Source organism: Mobula hypostoma, chromosome 23 (assembly GCF_963921235.1).
Source record: "Mobula hypostoma chromosome 23, sMobHyp1.1, whole genome shotgun sequence".
Lineage (NCBI taxonomy): Eukaryota > Metazoa > Chordata > Chondrichthyes > Myliobatiformes > Myliobatidae > Mobula > Mobula hypostoma.
The window spans coordinates 44,976,168-44,990,177 of NC_086119.1; the positions used below are offsets into that span (position 1 = coordinate 44,976,168).

The 14,010-nt window shown below is 38.4% G+C and overlaps 1 protein-coding gene across 12 annotated transcripts in view; it reads left to right on the top strand.

The window, feature by feature from the left end:
- Nucleotides 1–14,010, top strand: part of LOC134336825 (general transcription factor II-I-like) — a 145,797-nt gene that overhangs the window by 82,315 nt on the left and 49,472 nt on the right. For all 12 annotated transcript variants that reach the window (XM_063031361.1, XM_063031363.1, XM_063031357.1 and 9 more), the window contains 5 exons: nt 1,825–1,896; nt 5,838–6,021; nt 10,760–10,818; nt 13,608–13,679; nt 13,781–13,964. In XM_063031361.1, coding sequence (XP_062887431.1) covers nt 1,825–1,896; nt 5,838–6,021; nt 10,760–10,818; nt 13,608–13,679; nt 13,781–13,964 — 571 coding nt within the window. The remainder of the gene's footprint in view (nt 1–1,824; nt 1,897–5,837; nt 6,022–10,759; nt 10,819–13,607; nt 13,680–13,780; nt 13,965–14,010) is intronic.

Consider the following 14,010-nt stretch of genomic DNA (forward strand, 5'->3'; position numbering starts at 1 on the left):
TTTGGGCGAGTCCATTCAATACTCTGAAAACGCACTTCACGCTCCTCATCAGCCTACCATCCTCCCCTCCATGCAATACAGCGCTCACCGATTATCAGTGACCTTCCCTAACTCGTGTCAAAAATCGAGAATTGTCTCAACCAAATCAACACGGTCCTACTGTCCACTGCCGTCCTGGGCTGAGAGACCTCGAACGAGATTGCTAACAGGGCTGCTCGGTCACTGCCCACCACTGAGAGCACAAAATTGAAATAAAATAACAGCAATGTTTGTTTTTAACGATCTCTCACAGAACTCCGGTTGGGAAACCTGCTCCAGACTGAGAAGCTCATGTCTAACATACTGTACTTAACTTTGGGGGGGGGGGGGGTTGTGGGAGGAGGAGGGTATGGGTGTGGAACAAGCAGTTGCCTCCAACCAACTGTTCGTGCTCAGTACCCAAAGCACAGTCTGTATTGTCAGTAGTAATGGCTGTAGGCGCTTTGGGGAGCAGATACAACAGTAAGGTCGTGTTGGAAAGAGCTTGTCTGGTATCACCAAATGCCCTGATGATGTCTACTGACCGGTCAAGCATGTGATGAGGCATATTGCCTGTGAGCGCACTGTACAGAGGAAGCTTAAGTTCTGAAGCTCGCGGAATGAAGCGGTGATAGAAATTCACCATGCCTAAAATTTGCTGTGGGTTTCTTTAGTGTGGGTGGTGGGATATCCATAATAGTGGCTATTTTTGATGGAAGGGGTTTCACACCTTCTGTGTAGATGTGATGGCCGAAAAAGTTAATGGTTGACAATCCAAACTGATAGGGTTAATAATCTGTATGTTTCCATCAATTACATTACCTTACACTGTAAACTGGGAGTAAAATTAACTAAAAACTATGATTGGAATACCAGTATAGTTAACTAAATAAAGAACTTGTAGTGTTGCAGTGGACCAAGTCAGCCAATTACGTATGCCATTTAATAAAATTAAAACCAATAGCAACCTTTCACCTAATAAAGAATCTGTCTGCTCCTGTGCTTTCTTAAATAAAAATTGAAGACACATCTTCCATAGTTTTTTGAGAAAGAGTTCAAGAGATTTATCCTCAAAATTTCACCTTATTGTTCTTAAATGATGACCACTGATTTTTAAACAGTTGTCCCTAGTTCTAGATTATTGCATCAGAGGAATCATCCATTCAATATCTATCCTTTCAAGGCCTCAGGTTCTTTAATATTCTAATTATCCTTCTGATTCTTCAATACTCCAGGTGAGCAAAAACTTAGTACAGGTTGACCTTCACTAATCCGGCACCATTGGGACCTGAGGAGTGCCGGATTAGTGAAAATGCAGAATTACAGAAGGATCACATTAAGCATAATCAGTGCTGGATTACTGAAGGAACAGGATTACAGGTAGTTGGATTAGTGAAGGTTGACCTGTACAATCTTCTTTCATAATAATCTCACCATAATAATCTTAGTTCAGCGGACTTCTGAATATGCAGTGTTCCTTTACTCCCCCAGGCCCGGTGACATAGGGTTGCCGTTATCATACCACATATTTTTTCTTGGCATGTTGTACCTTGCAGGTTCATTGGTGACTAAATGGGAGGTTAGGTGCTGGCTGTCACGTCAGCTCAGTTTAGTAAGTAATTTCTGTAGAATTTGCAAGGTATGTTTTTATTATATTGCCAACATATTCATGTTAATGGAAAACTTTATTCTAATTGAATGTGGTGTAAGCTTCCCCACAAACAATGTAGTAAGTGGTATAAAGGATATTTTTATCTGATGAATGTTTTGATCAAAGGAAATAATCAATTACAATTTATTTTATAGCTAAAGAAGAGTGGAATACCAGGATCACTAAATTAAGGAGGATGGTTGAAGAACTCTTTAGCAAGAAATATGGTACTTAATGTCTCAACTTTGTCTTGAATTTGCTTTGCTTAGACCCACTATCATGAAATTGAAACTGCTGAATTTTACAAAGTCGAAATATTACTGATCTCATATGTAAAACAATCCTAGCCATTTCATGTTGTGGCTGGTTGGGAAATGGAATATAATCAATTTGTAATATTTCTTTGCTTCAGTGCTAGAATGTCAGTTCCTCATTGCAACTAGAGATAATGCTCTTATGGTTGTTATTGTGTTTGTTGAAGCTCTGAGAAAGTTTAAAGCAAATCCAGCACTTTGAATAACAATAGCCCATAATACTTGAAGTGCTCATCTTGGAAAAGTGAGAAGACGATAGTGTTTTAAGTTTCCAGGTTGAATTTTGGGGGAAGACTCAGAGAAATGAACAAGTATCTGCAGTAGGATAAAATAATAGTTGTTAATGTAACAATTACTTTTAAAAGTCAGCATTTAGAGAAAATTGAAATAATGGTACAGTCATATCTGTAGTGGGAGTAAAGGAATTACATGAAAATAGTAAACTGAACTTGTGCTGAGCTTAACCTTGAAGAACTGCACCTCATTTTCCAGCTAAGCATATTAAAATCCTAAGGATTTAATGTTGCATTTAACAACTTCAGATAAAGCTTATGTAGTTATACCCTTCCATTATGTTTGTTTCAGTTTGTCTCAGTTTGTCTTGAACTTTAGCTACGTATTTCAAAGATTCTATTTTCTCTGCAATTTAGAACCTGCTTGCCCTCTGAATTCAAGTTTTCAAGAAGGTTTCTTGTTCTAGAATATTGACTCTGGTTTTCTGTTACTTTAGCCATTTATTAAATGTATCATTCTATGTACATTGCAATAGGGCCAAGCTCTTAATAAATGGTAACTGAAATTCTTTTAAATCATAGAAACACAGAAATCTACAGCATATTACAGGCCTTTTGGCCCACAATGTTGTGCCGATCATGTAACCTACTCAAGAAGCTACGTAGAATTTTCCTATCGCATAGCCCTTTATTTTTCTAAGCTCTATGTGCCTATCTAAGAGCCTCTTAACAGACCCTGTGAAACATTTTATTTCCTATTGGCCATGTTCCTAATTGAGTTAACTTCTAAATTAATGCTAAATGCCTAGAAGTAGTGATACATTTGCCCTAAGTAAGATTCTAATTTGATTGAAGAATGCATGTTTCAAGAATATATTTGCTCTGTGTAATTGGTCTATTAGCTAAGATAAAACACAAAATTAGTATCTACTCAAAATATAGAAAATTAAATGAAATAAACAGAAGTTAACAGTGTTATGTGTGTGTGTGGCTCCCAAACTGTCAAGCTTAGGAACAGTTCTTAAAGTCTTAAGATGGCAAACTAGAAAAGGTCCAGTAATCCATGGAATAAATGAAGGGAGAGATTTGTAAATCCACGTTAAAATGTAGAGAGAAGGCGATTACGAAGAATTCCACAGATTTCACGCTGGGTAAACGAAGTAACAGTCGCCGAAGATCTTATCCGTCGAGTCGTTCCGAAATCCATATAGAAATATCACAAGGTGACAGTCACGGAATATCCCTTTGCACAAGTGGTTACCACTTAACACACCCGAATCCAGGTAAGGGTTAACGAAAGTGGTGCCCACAGGATACTCCAACAAAAATCCCCGTATGGATTATATGAAGTGACAGTCACACATCCAATGTGCACGGTGTGCCATTAATCAACCCAATCTTGGGCACGGGAAAGTATCAGACTTTAACCATCCATAGCAGGCTGTCCTGCCCACAATCCAAAGCTTTTCCTCTCTTCCCCCCCCCGCCACCCTCCACCCTCCCCTCTCCCTCCTGAAAATCCCAGGGGTCTGTCGCAGCTTGTTATACTGACGTCATAGTCCCGCCTCATTTAAGCGTTTTTAAAGTGACACCCACAGTAAACGAAACAGTGGTCACGTAACTAGATACAATGGATATGGCAATAATCTCTCTAATTGTGGGAGAGACTAGGACCAGAGGGCACAGCGTCTGAATAGAAAGACGTCCCTATAGAACAGAGATAAGGAGAGATCTTTAACCAGAAGGTTGTGAATGTGTGGAATTCATTGCCAAAGAAGCTATGGAGACCATGCCATTGGATATTTAAAGTGGAGGTTGATTCATTGTCATATGTTATGGGGAGAACGTAGTAGAATGGGGTTCAGAGGGAAAATTAATCAGATATGATTGAATGGTGGAACAGTTTCAATGGGGTTAATGGCCTAATTCTGTTCCTGTGGCTCTGGTCCATACAAGTACCTGTCTAATTGACGTTTGAATCTTATTCAGTGAGCTGCAGATATTAGCCACTTAATTTTTTAAAGAAAACTCTTCCCTCAAATACTCTTTAAATTTCGTTTCTCTCGTCTAAAATGTGTGTACTCCTAGTTTTGATATGCCTTTTGTGTGAAAATGATTCTAGCCACTGTATGAGTTCCTCCTGAAAACTTCCATCAGGTCACAAGTGAACAGCTAGAATAAAAAAGGGGAGGAGGAGGTGTACAATCTGTCATATGACAGGTGAGTCCAGATGAGGGGGATGTTGGGTGAGAGGGGGATGATAAAGAATGTTGTGGGAAGCCAGGAGATGATTGGTGGAAGTGGTAAAAGGCTGAAGGAGGAATTTGATAGGAGATAACAGTAGGCCATGGAATAAAGGGAAGTAGGTGAGGAAACAGATGATGGGCAGGGCATTAGGGTAAGGGAAGGAAAGAGAAGGGGTGAGAGGCCAATGGAATGAGAGAAAACTTGGGGGGATTGGGAAGAGAGGAAAGTATAGTTCTGGAAGTTAGGGAAGTCAATGTTCATGCCATGAAGTTGGAGATTACCAAGATGGCATTTGAGGTATTGCTCCTCCAGCCGACATTTGGCTTCATATCATTGTGTCAGTAGAGGAGGCCATGGATAGACACATTGGTTTGGTAATGAGAAGTGGAATTGAAATGGGTAGCCACTGGGAAGGTTGCAGCTGTGAAAACAGAATCAGAGTGAAGGTACTTGTTGAAGCAATCGCCCAATCAGCATCAGGTCTCACAGATAAGGAGGAGGCCACAGTGAGAGCACTGGATGCAATAAATGACCCAGAAGGAGTCGTAGGTGAAATGTCATGTCTCCTGGAAGGCCTGTTTGGGGCCTGGAATAGTGGTTAGGGAGAATGTGTAGGGGCAGGTGTTCCACTAATGGTTGCAAGGACAAGTGTCAGGAGGGAAATTTCCAGCACCTCTAGAATCTCTTCTTTCTCTGTAGTGGTTCATGTACACACCTGTCTCTCAAGTTGCATGGTGAATGAAGAATGATGTGTCTTGATTTTTTTCCCTTAAATCTACGTGTTTCATTCCCACTCTTGACCATTCATTCAAACCTGGGTTACAAATTTGGGTTTTAGAATTTTGGATTCTTTGGTACAAACCAAGTGTAGAGCAAATTGAAATACTTTTCTAGCACTTGCAGGAGTTTTGAGCAGAATGCCATATCTAGCTCTTATGTTGAAGTTATTGAGAGCATATTTTCCCATGAATAAATTCTGACTTAATTGACTGTTGAAGCTTAATTATTTTAGTTTGAATAATGAAAAGTATCTGTGGTTGAATTATCTTAATCTATGTTTGAATAATTTGCTATTTCTGTTGCAAGACATCTAGTCTATTTATTGATGCTAGTTCAGGCAGAATATTGAAAGTGTGCTAATTTATCAAATGTTTCCTATAACATGCGATTGCTGCTGGATTTGCTTCCAGTGTCACTGTCACACTGCTTTCATGTGGATGCAGGACTTGGGTAGAATGGTTTACTGAGTACATCTTTCAACGGTAGCTGTGTTCTTTGCCAGGAACATTCAACCCCCCCCCCCCATGCTGTTTTGTTAAGCCTTTTAGTTTTAGATTTGCTTGCACCTGTTGTTAATGGTGTCATTATTTATAGGTGAAGCCATGGGACAGACACAAGCAATGATTGTTCCCTATCGGAAATTTGAATCTCATCCTAAAGACCTTTATGTGGAAGGTTTACCTGACAACATTCCATTCAGAAGTCCTTCTTGGTATGGAATTCCAAGGCTAGAGAAGATCCTGCAAGCAAGTAATCATATTAAGTTTGTTATTAAAAGGTTGGTTTGTGTTTTTTTTTGGTTGGTGCTTTTTTTTTTACATACTACCATTAGAAACCTAAGCTAATGATGCTGGAAATTCAAAGGAAAAACAGGAACGGTTGGAAATACTCCTAGACAGTCGTCATATGTTGAAGAAAAACAATTGATGATTCTGATTGTTAATTTTTCAGTTTAAAAATTAGTTTTGTTTTAAACAAAAGTTCATCTTTTAAAATTCTGGAAAGTAGCAGGGATTAGATCAGACCAAAGAGCAGGAAAATATGATACATAGGTAGCATGTTCCAGGAGGCTGGTGTTTGCCAACATGGAGGAAATTGGTGACCGCTGGACAAACCAGAAGGGCCAGGCATATAGCATGGAAATTCCTTGAGGACATTATGCTCCTCAATCAAGAGTTGCTTCTGAATGTTGGAGGAGAGTGTGGATCAACAACAAAGTGTGACTAGAACAGGTTCATTATACATAGGTTGATTGATTCATTTGTACAGTGTGGGTAGAAGCTTCGAAAAGAAGTTTTAAGAAGTAGTAACTTAAAATTCTCTGGTGAATTCTCATATGTGTACATTGTTACATGATAAAGGTCAGTTATTTAAAGTTAAGGTGTGCTGGAATTTCTTCTGACAAAGGGTGAATCTGGAATTTTTACCCTGGAGGTTTGTGGAGGCTATATTATAGGAGATATTTAATGAGGAGGTAGGGAAGTTTTTGGAAAGACTAGGAATTGAAGGCTGTGGTGAATTGGTACAGAAGTTGTGAAGCGTAGGGATGAGATCTACTAAAATCATACTGGATAATCGCCAATTTTCATCCTTCTGTCTTTTTTTGTTAGTCGTTTTGGTCCTTCATGTTTGCCCTGTCATTTATTAAGATTGTGGCTGATCTTTAACCTTGATTTAATTTTCTGTTCTTAAAATTGGTCATTGTAATGATAAGGAGATTTAATAGTTAAGGCATTGTTAGCTACAGACTAAACTGAGATAGATCCGGGGCAAGACCCTTATTGGTATGATTGCCTAGACAGAAGTATGGATGAGCTCCCATGGGAAGATAATGCAGTGATAAACAAGACTTAAAAGATAGTAATTTCTGGATTACCTTCAGAGACATGCAGAAATGAGTTAGTGGTTTGGGAGGGAGGGGTACAGGTTCCTGACTTACTAGAAACAGTTCTGGGGAAAGTAGGAACTTGCAAGCCAGATGTACTGCATCTCATTTGGTTCAGGAACAGTATCCTTAAAGGGAGGTTTACTAGTGCCTTTGGGGAGAATTTAACTTTACAGGGAAAAGGTAAGTGGGCAATTTCAGGTAGGACAAAGACAAAATTGTGCAGGAAAATTTAAACAAGAAAGGAGGAATTGGGGAGGAGGTGAAAGGTTGGAAACAATTTTGGCAGAACTGATTTGTTTTTCATTGCAAGAAGCCGAGGCATAAAGTTGATGAACTGAGTTTGCAGATATGAAAGTATAATTCAGTGGCCATTAGCAAAACATAGCTTAATGATGGGCTGGAATTTCCTGTTACAGGACTTTCCAAATGTTAGAAGAGAAGATGCTGAAGAAATCATTTAGGGTAACTGTCCTAAATATAACAAAGGGGTCTATTTGAATTGAATTAAACAAAGGCCTGTCACATTATTGGGAGTCTAGTTTACACTCCTTTCAGTCAGGGATAAAGGAGCAAATACACAGGCACGTTATTTGAGAAGAGCAAAAGTAATAAGGTGTTTGTTCGAGATTTTAACTACCCAAATATTTTTGCTAAGAAAGCATCTGAATAAAGAATACTTGAAATTCTTGAGGTACATTTGAGGACTTTTTAATCTCTGTGTAAAAAAACCAAACAAGAGAATTGCAATATTGCATTGTCTAGGAATGATCTAGGGCAGTGGATATAATGGAGTAGGAGATCACAAAGGACAAATGCCATGAATAAAAGTTGCAAATTGAGGGAAGGTCAGTTTTACTAAGCTGAAAAATGATTTGGTTTAAAAAAAATTAGTCTGTATCAAAGTGGGAGATTTTCATGGAGGATGTGCAAGGTTTTTTTTTAAAAAGAAGTACCCATTTAATAGTGTCAAGGAACATACAGGGCAGGGGAAATGTGTATATTAAAAAAGAGAATTGGCGGGTACTGACTTCAATATGGTAGAATATCCAAGGTCTAGGGGTAAAATTAAATAAAACTAGTAAGGCAAAGAGGGTTTATGGAAAATACTAAAGCTCCAAAGGAAAGGGAAGAACAAGTCCTATTTGACCAAAATAATAATCCAAATACATGCAAAAGTTGGAATTAATGTTTTCACAGTAAAAGGAGATGATGATGATAATGATGGAGATGGAGATGATGCATCCAAGCATCTTAAAGCAACAGAGCAACAAACACTGGATCTGACTACAATGTTTTGATGATATTTGGCTATTGGCATTACTGCTAAAGAACTGGAACCATGACAATAATGTTCTATTAAAAAAGATGAAAGGAGCAGTCTAAGCAATATAACAATAATAAATATTGAGAGATGGCATTAATCAATATTGGGAGAAATACTTGTAAATCAAGAATAATTTACATATGTTTAAATCTAAGAATTATTTTTGGTTGTACTAAGGTGTGAAATTTTTTGTTCTATTTGCATTTTAGCATGGCAGTTGACAGTCTCGTGGCAGATTGACAAAGTAAAAGCATATAGAATGTAAGGGAAAGTAACATGTTAGAATTTAAAATTCCAACTACGGTAGGGTAATGGAGATGGGGATGACAGATGCTGGAATCTAGAGCAATGAACAATCATTTCAAGAAACTCAACAGGCCAGGCATCATCTTTGGGGAAACTGGTCAGAGGAACTGATGTTTTTCATCAGCAGGGCAAGGTAGGGTGTGTTTGGAGTTATAATAACTTGAAAGATGCTGTGGAATTTGATTCAGGAGGTATTATTATGTGGCCCCTTTTTGCTTTAGTTTTATGTTTAAGTCTGTGCTCTGTGCAAAAATCATATTTTATAAAGTTTGACGTGAAGTTGGTATGTGGCTGACGGAAATATAATTCCTACAGGAAAAGTTTACTAAAATGAAATGTCTCTAAAAGTTAGCAAATATGATCCACTCTGAAGAAGGGACGTAATTTGAGAAAGATAAAGGAGTTGTGGTATACTTTGACATGCTGCAGGATATAGGGAACTTGGAGAATGTGTCAACATTTTCTCAAGGTCACAGGATGGGTAAATAATGTTAAGAAGTTTTGAGATGTTAGCATTTGTTGACTGAAGTACAGATTACAAAAGCAGATGGGTTGTACTGGAACTGTATGAAGCATATACAGTAGTTTGGTACATCCAGTGTACTGTATATAGTTCTGCTTGTATTTCAGAAACAGGTGATAACACTTGAGTGTGCAGTGAAGGTTTAAGAGGATATCATAAGAGAATTTGGTCAGCTTTGTCTTTGGAACAAACAAGATGGGTGTGGAATGGAGAGAAGATGTAATTATGATTTATAAAATTATTATAGGTCAAGATTCTGATTCATGAACAGGAAGGTCAGTAACTTGGGTTCATATATTGGAATGAATTAGGAGAAGAATTAAGTGAGAGTTGAGAAATATATTTCTCTTGATATTGTAATCTGGAACTCTGACCCAAAGGGTAGTGGAGATAGTAACATTAAGTTACATTTAAGTAGTACTATTATAAACACTTGAAAAGCCGTAACATGCAGAGAGATGAATTTAAAAGAGAAATAAGTTAATTCTATTTCTGGGTAACTGGCTGTCACTTATGGTGCAAATTTCAATTGAAATATGACTCTGTGATCATTAGAATGTAGTGTTAATTGTGACTCTGGCTATTTTCAGATTCAGATTTAATTATTGCTTATACATTGAAATAGACAGTGAAGTATGTCATTTTGTATTAACAACTAGCACACCCCAGCATGTGCTGGGGTAGCCTGTGAGTGTTGCCACGTTCCAAAGCCATCAGAGCATGCCCTTTGTGTTCCATAGAACAACATAAGTATCAACAACAAAACAAAGCCCTCAACCATCCCTCCCACCCACTCACATCCAGACAGGCCTCCAACCCCAGAATAGGCTTCCTCCTGACCTTTAGTCCTTGTCCCTAGATTCTCAGACTCGGACAACAGGTCTTCAACTTAAGAATTCATCCTAGGATGCCAATTGTGAGTTTTACCTTTGAGCTGTGACTTTCAGACTTGCACAGTCCTCCAACCCGAAGTTCATCCTGAGAAGCTAAGAAAAATAGATTTGTTTGCAGTGTTGGTTATATTTCCCTGCTATTGTTAGCAAATAGTTTAATTTGAGTTGGCTTTGTATTAATAACATTTGTACTATACTAGGTATTTGACTTGAGGGACCTTCAAGTGACAGATAAAGCAACAAAGTAAACCTTACTTTGAAATAATTTATGTGAATTGAAGATTCTGGTTGACTAGTAAATTTTGGACTTTTCAGGACTTTTTTTTCTGATTTTTTTTTATCTCAAACGTATTTAAACCTTTAATACCAGCTTGTACTCCTTTCCTTCCCCCCACCTTATTCTGGCTTCTTCCCCCTTCCTTTCCAGTCCTGATGAAGAGTCTTATCCTGAAATGTTAGCTGTTTATTCCTCTCCATATATGCTGGTATAGATGCCCTCTTGGATTCCTCCAGCATTTTGTATGTGTTGCTTTAAGCTTTTAATTATTTAAAGTTTCTGATGTAATTCACTCTTATTTCTAGAGCAGACCTACTGGTGAATGAGTCAAATGATGCCAATATACAGAGATTAAGCTCAACAGGTAAGATCAACTGATTATAATTAATTTACAGATATTGGTAAAAAGATTAATCAGTAATCTGTAACAGATATGCTAAACATTAGTATTTGTGATAATGTATTGTGTTAGAACGTTACCAATTCTGTCAAGTACTAGCAAGTTGGAAGTAGTACAGGTGTCCCCTGCTTTACGAAAGTTCGGTTTACGCCACTTCGCTTTTACGAAAGACCTACATTAGTACCTGTTTTCGCTAAGCGAAAGAAATCCGAAGAAGATAGTCGCTTTTATGAAAAATGGCACCCACTTTAAACTTGTGTTTAGCCTGAGAAAGACTACCATGACCGTGAAGCCTTGCACGGGCAGGTGTGTGCGCATGCGTGTACGTGCGGATTTTTTTTTCTACAAATCGGTTTTGTCTAAATCTTCCCAATTCTGGTAAGTGAAACTACATACACTGTACATACATTATTTCTACTTTATATAGGCTGTGTATTTATCATATCATTCCTGCTTTTACTATATGTTAGTGTTGTTTTAGGTTTTATGTGGTATTTGGTAGGTTAGTTTTTGGGTCTGGGAATACTCAAAAATTTTTCCCATATAAATTAATGGTAATTGCCTTTATACACCATTTCGGCTTACGAGAAGTTTCATAGGAACGCTCTACTTTCGGATAGCAGGGGAAACCTGTACTTGATTTTTTTTTACCCACCCAGGGGCTTTCAAAATAAGCTATGATTTACTAGTGCTGCTTTGAGATTAGTACACTGCATTATGTAATCATTATGTCACATCTATGTGGGGAAACTAAATGCAGATTGGGTGACTGCACCTTCATTCAATCTTTTATACAGCTTGTAGCTTTAATTCCCATCCCCTCTGTCCTTTCTGTTTTTGCACCCAAAGTTTATTGTCAAAGAACATATATTCTTCATGACAGGAATTCATGTGCCAGTATCTCCATTAAGATCTAGAAAAGGATAGAAATAATCCTGATTGCTGTATTATTGTATTAAACATTGATTGGGTTAGATTAAGTATTTGTCTTCAGACACACACACTTTTAAAATCTGAACATTTGGGGTATATATGCACATTTATCATGAAAATTGTCTTCTGGACTTTTCCCAATGTTTATTAATATTTGTCTCATACTGGAGAATGAGGATGTAATAGATAGGAACTACAGTGAGGTAGTCACCTCTAAATTGCAGGAGACAGGTACCTGGGTAACTGTCATGAGAGGGAAGTGGAATAGGCAGCCAGCGCAGAGCACTCCTGTGGCGGTTCCCATCAATAAAGTATACAGCTTTGGATACTGGTAGGGGGAGATGACCTATCGGGGGAAATAGCAGAGACCAGTTTTCTGGCGAAGTCTGGCTCTGTGGCTCAAAAGTGAAGTGGAAGAAGAGGAGTGCAGTAGTGAGAGGGGCTCTGTCATTAGAGGGCAGACAGGATATTCTGTGGTACCATGACATTGGTACCAATGACACAAGTAGGAAATGGGAGGGGGACCTGAAGAGAGAATGTAGGGAGTTTGGTAGAAAGCTGAAAAGCAGGACCTCCAGGGTAGTAATCTGTGGATTTCTGCTTGTGCCACATGCTAGTGAGGGTAAGAATAGGATGATGTGGCAGATGAATGTGAGACTTAGTAACTGGTGCAGAGGGGCAAGGTTTTAGATATCTGGATCATTGGGATCTCTTTTGGGAGAAGTATGACCTATACAAAAAGGACAGATTACACTTGAACCTGAGGGGGACCAATATGCTTGCGGGCAGGTTTACTAGAGTTGTTGGGAAAGGTTTTAACTAATTTGCCAGGGGGTTGGGAATCGGAATGATAGGGCTGTGGATGGGGCAGTTGATATACAAATAAATGCAGTGTGTAAGACTGTATGGAAGGACAGGCAGATGATAGGGCAGAATTGCAGCCAGTGGGATGTGTTGAAGTGTAACATGGGGGCAAAATCGCAAAGGGTGATGAATCAGGACTGAAGGTGTTGTATTTTAATGCACTCAGTATAGGGAATAAAGTAGATGATCTTGTAGTGCAGTTAGAGAGCAAGTATGGCATGTGGGCATCACTGAGTTGTGGCTGAAAGAAGATTATATTTGGGGGCTTAACATCCAAGAACCCATATTGTATTGAAAGGATAGGCAAAGGGGGCGGGGTGGCTCTGTTGGTTTAAAAAAATAGGAAATCGCATCCTATCACGAGGTGACATAGGATCAGAAGATGTAAGATTATTGCGGGTAGAGTTAAGAAACTGCAAGAGTACTCTAAAATGTAGGAGCAGAATAGGCCACTTGGTCCATCAATTCTGCTATGCAGTTCTATCTGGCTAATTTATTATCACTCTCAACCCCATTCTCCTACCTTCTCACCTTAACTTTTGACGCCCTAACTAATCAAGAACCTATAAATTTCTGCTTTAAGTGCACTCAATGACTTGGCCTCTGCAGCAATGAATTCCACAGATTCACGACCCTCTGGCTAAAGAAATTACTTCTCCTCTGTTCTATCTGGACATCCCTCTATTCTAAGGCTATGCCCTCTGCTCCGGAACAGCTGTAATTACACTTAGTCCTCTGCAAAACAATACCTACTTGCTGGAGGAACTCAACCAGTCAGGCAACTGAGTTCCTCCTGCAATTTTCTGTGTTGCTCAAGGTTTCCAGCATCTGCAGAATCTCTTGTATCAATACCTTTTTGATTACCTATTTTTGCAGAAGACAAATCGCAATGTTCTAGTATAGTCTGGAAGGTAACTAGAAGTATTTAAGAGCTACATCATGTTAAATTGTTTCAGGAAAAGAAGATTGGAATGTTAGGATTACCAAACTCAGAAAACAGGTTGAGGAGATTTTTAATACAAAATTTGGTAAGTTGTTTAGCTTCAAAGGCAATATTACAAAATCAAATTAGAGAACCTTGAATTGTCATAAGAATTTATGTAATTTTTTTTACTGCAATTGTCTGCAGGTGAAGCTTTGAATCTTCCACAGCCAGTAAAGGTGCCATATCCATTATTTGAATCCAATCCACAGCACCTCTATGTTGAAGGATTACCAGATGGAATTCCTTTCAGAAGTCCTACATGGTTTGGAATACCTAGACTGGAAAGAATTATTCGAGGCAGTGCAAAGATTAAATTTATTGTGAAAAAGTAAGTCCTAAATTTTAAATTTTAGTCATCCTTCCTAATATTTCTT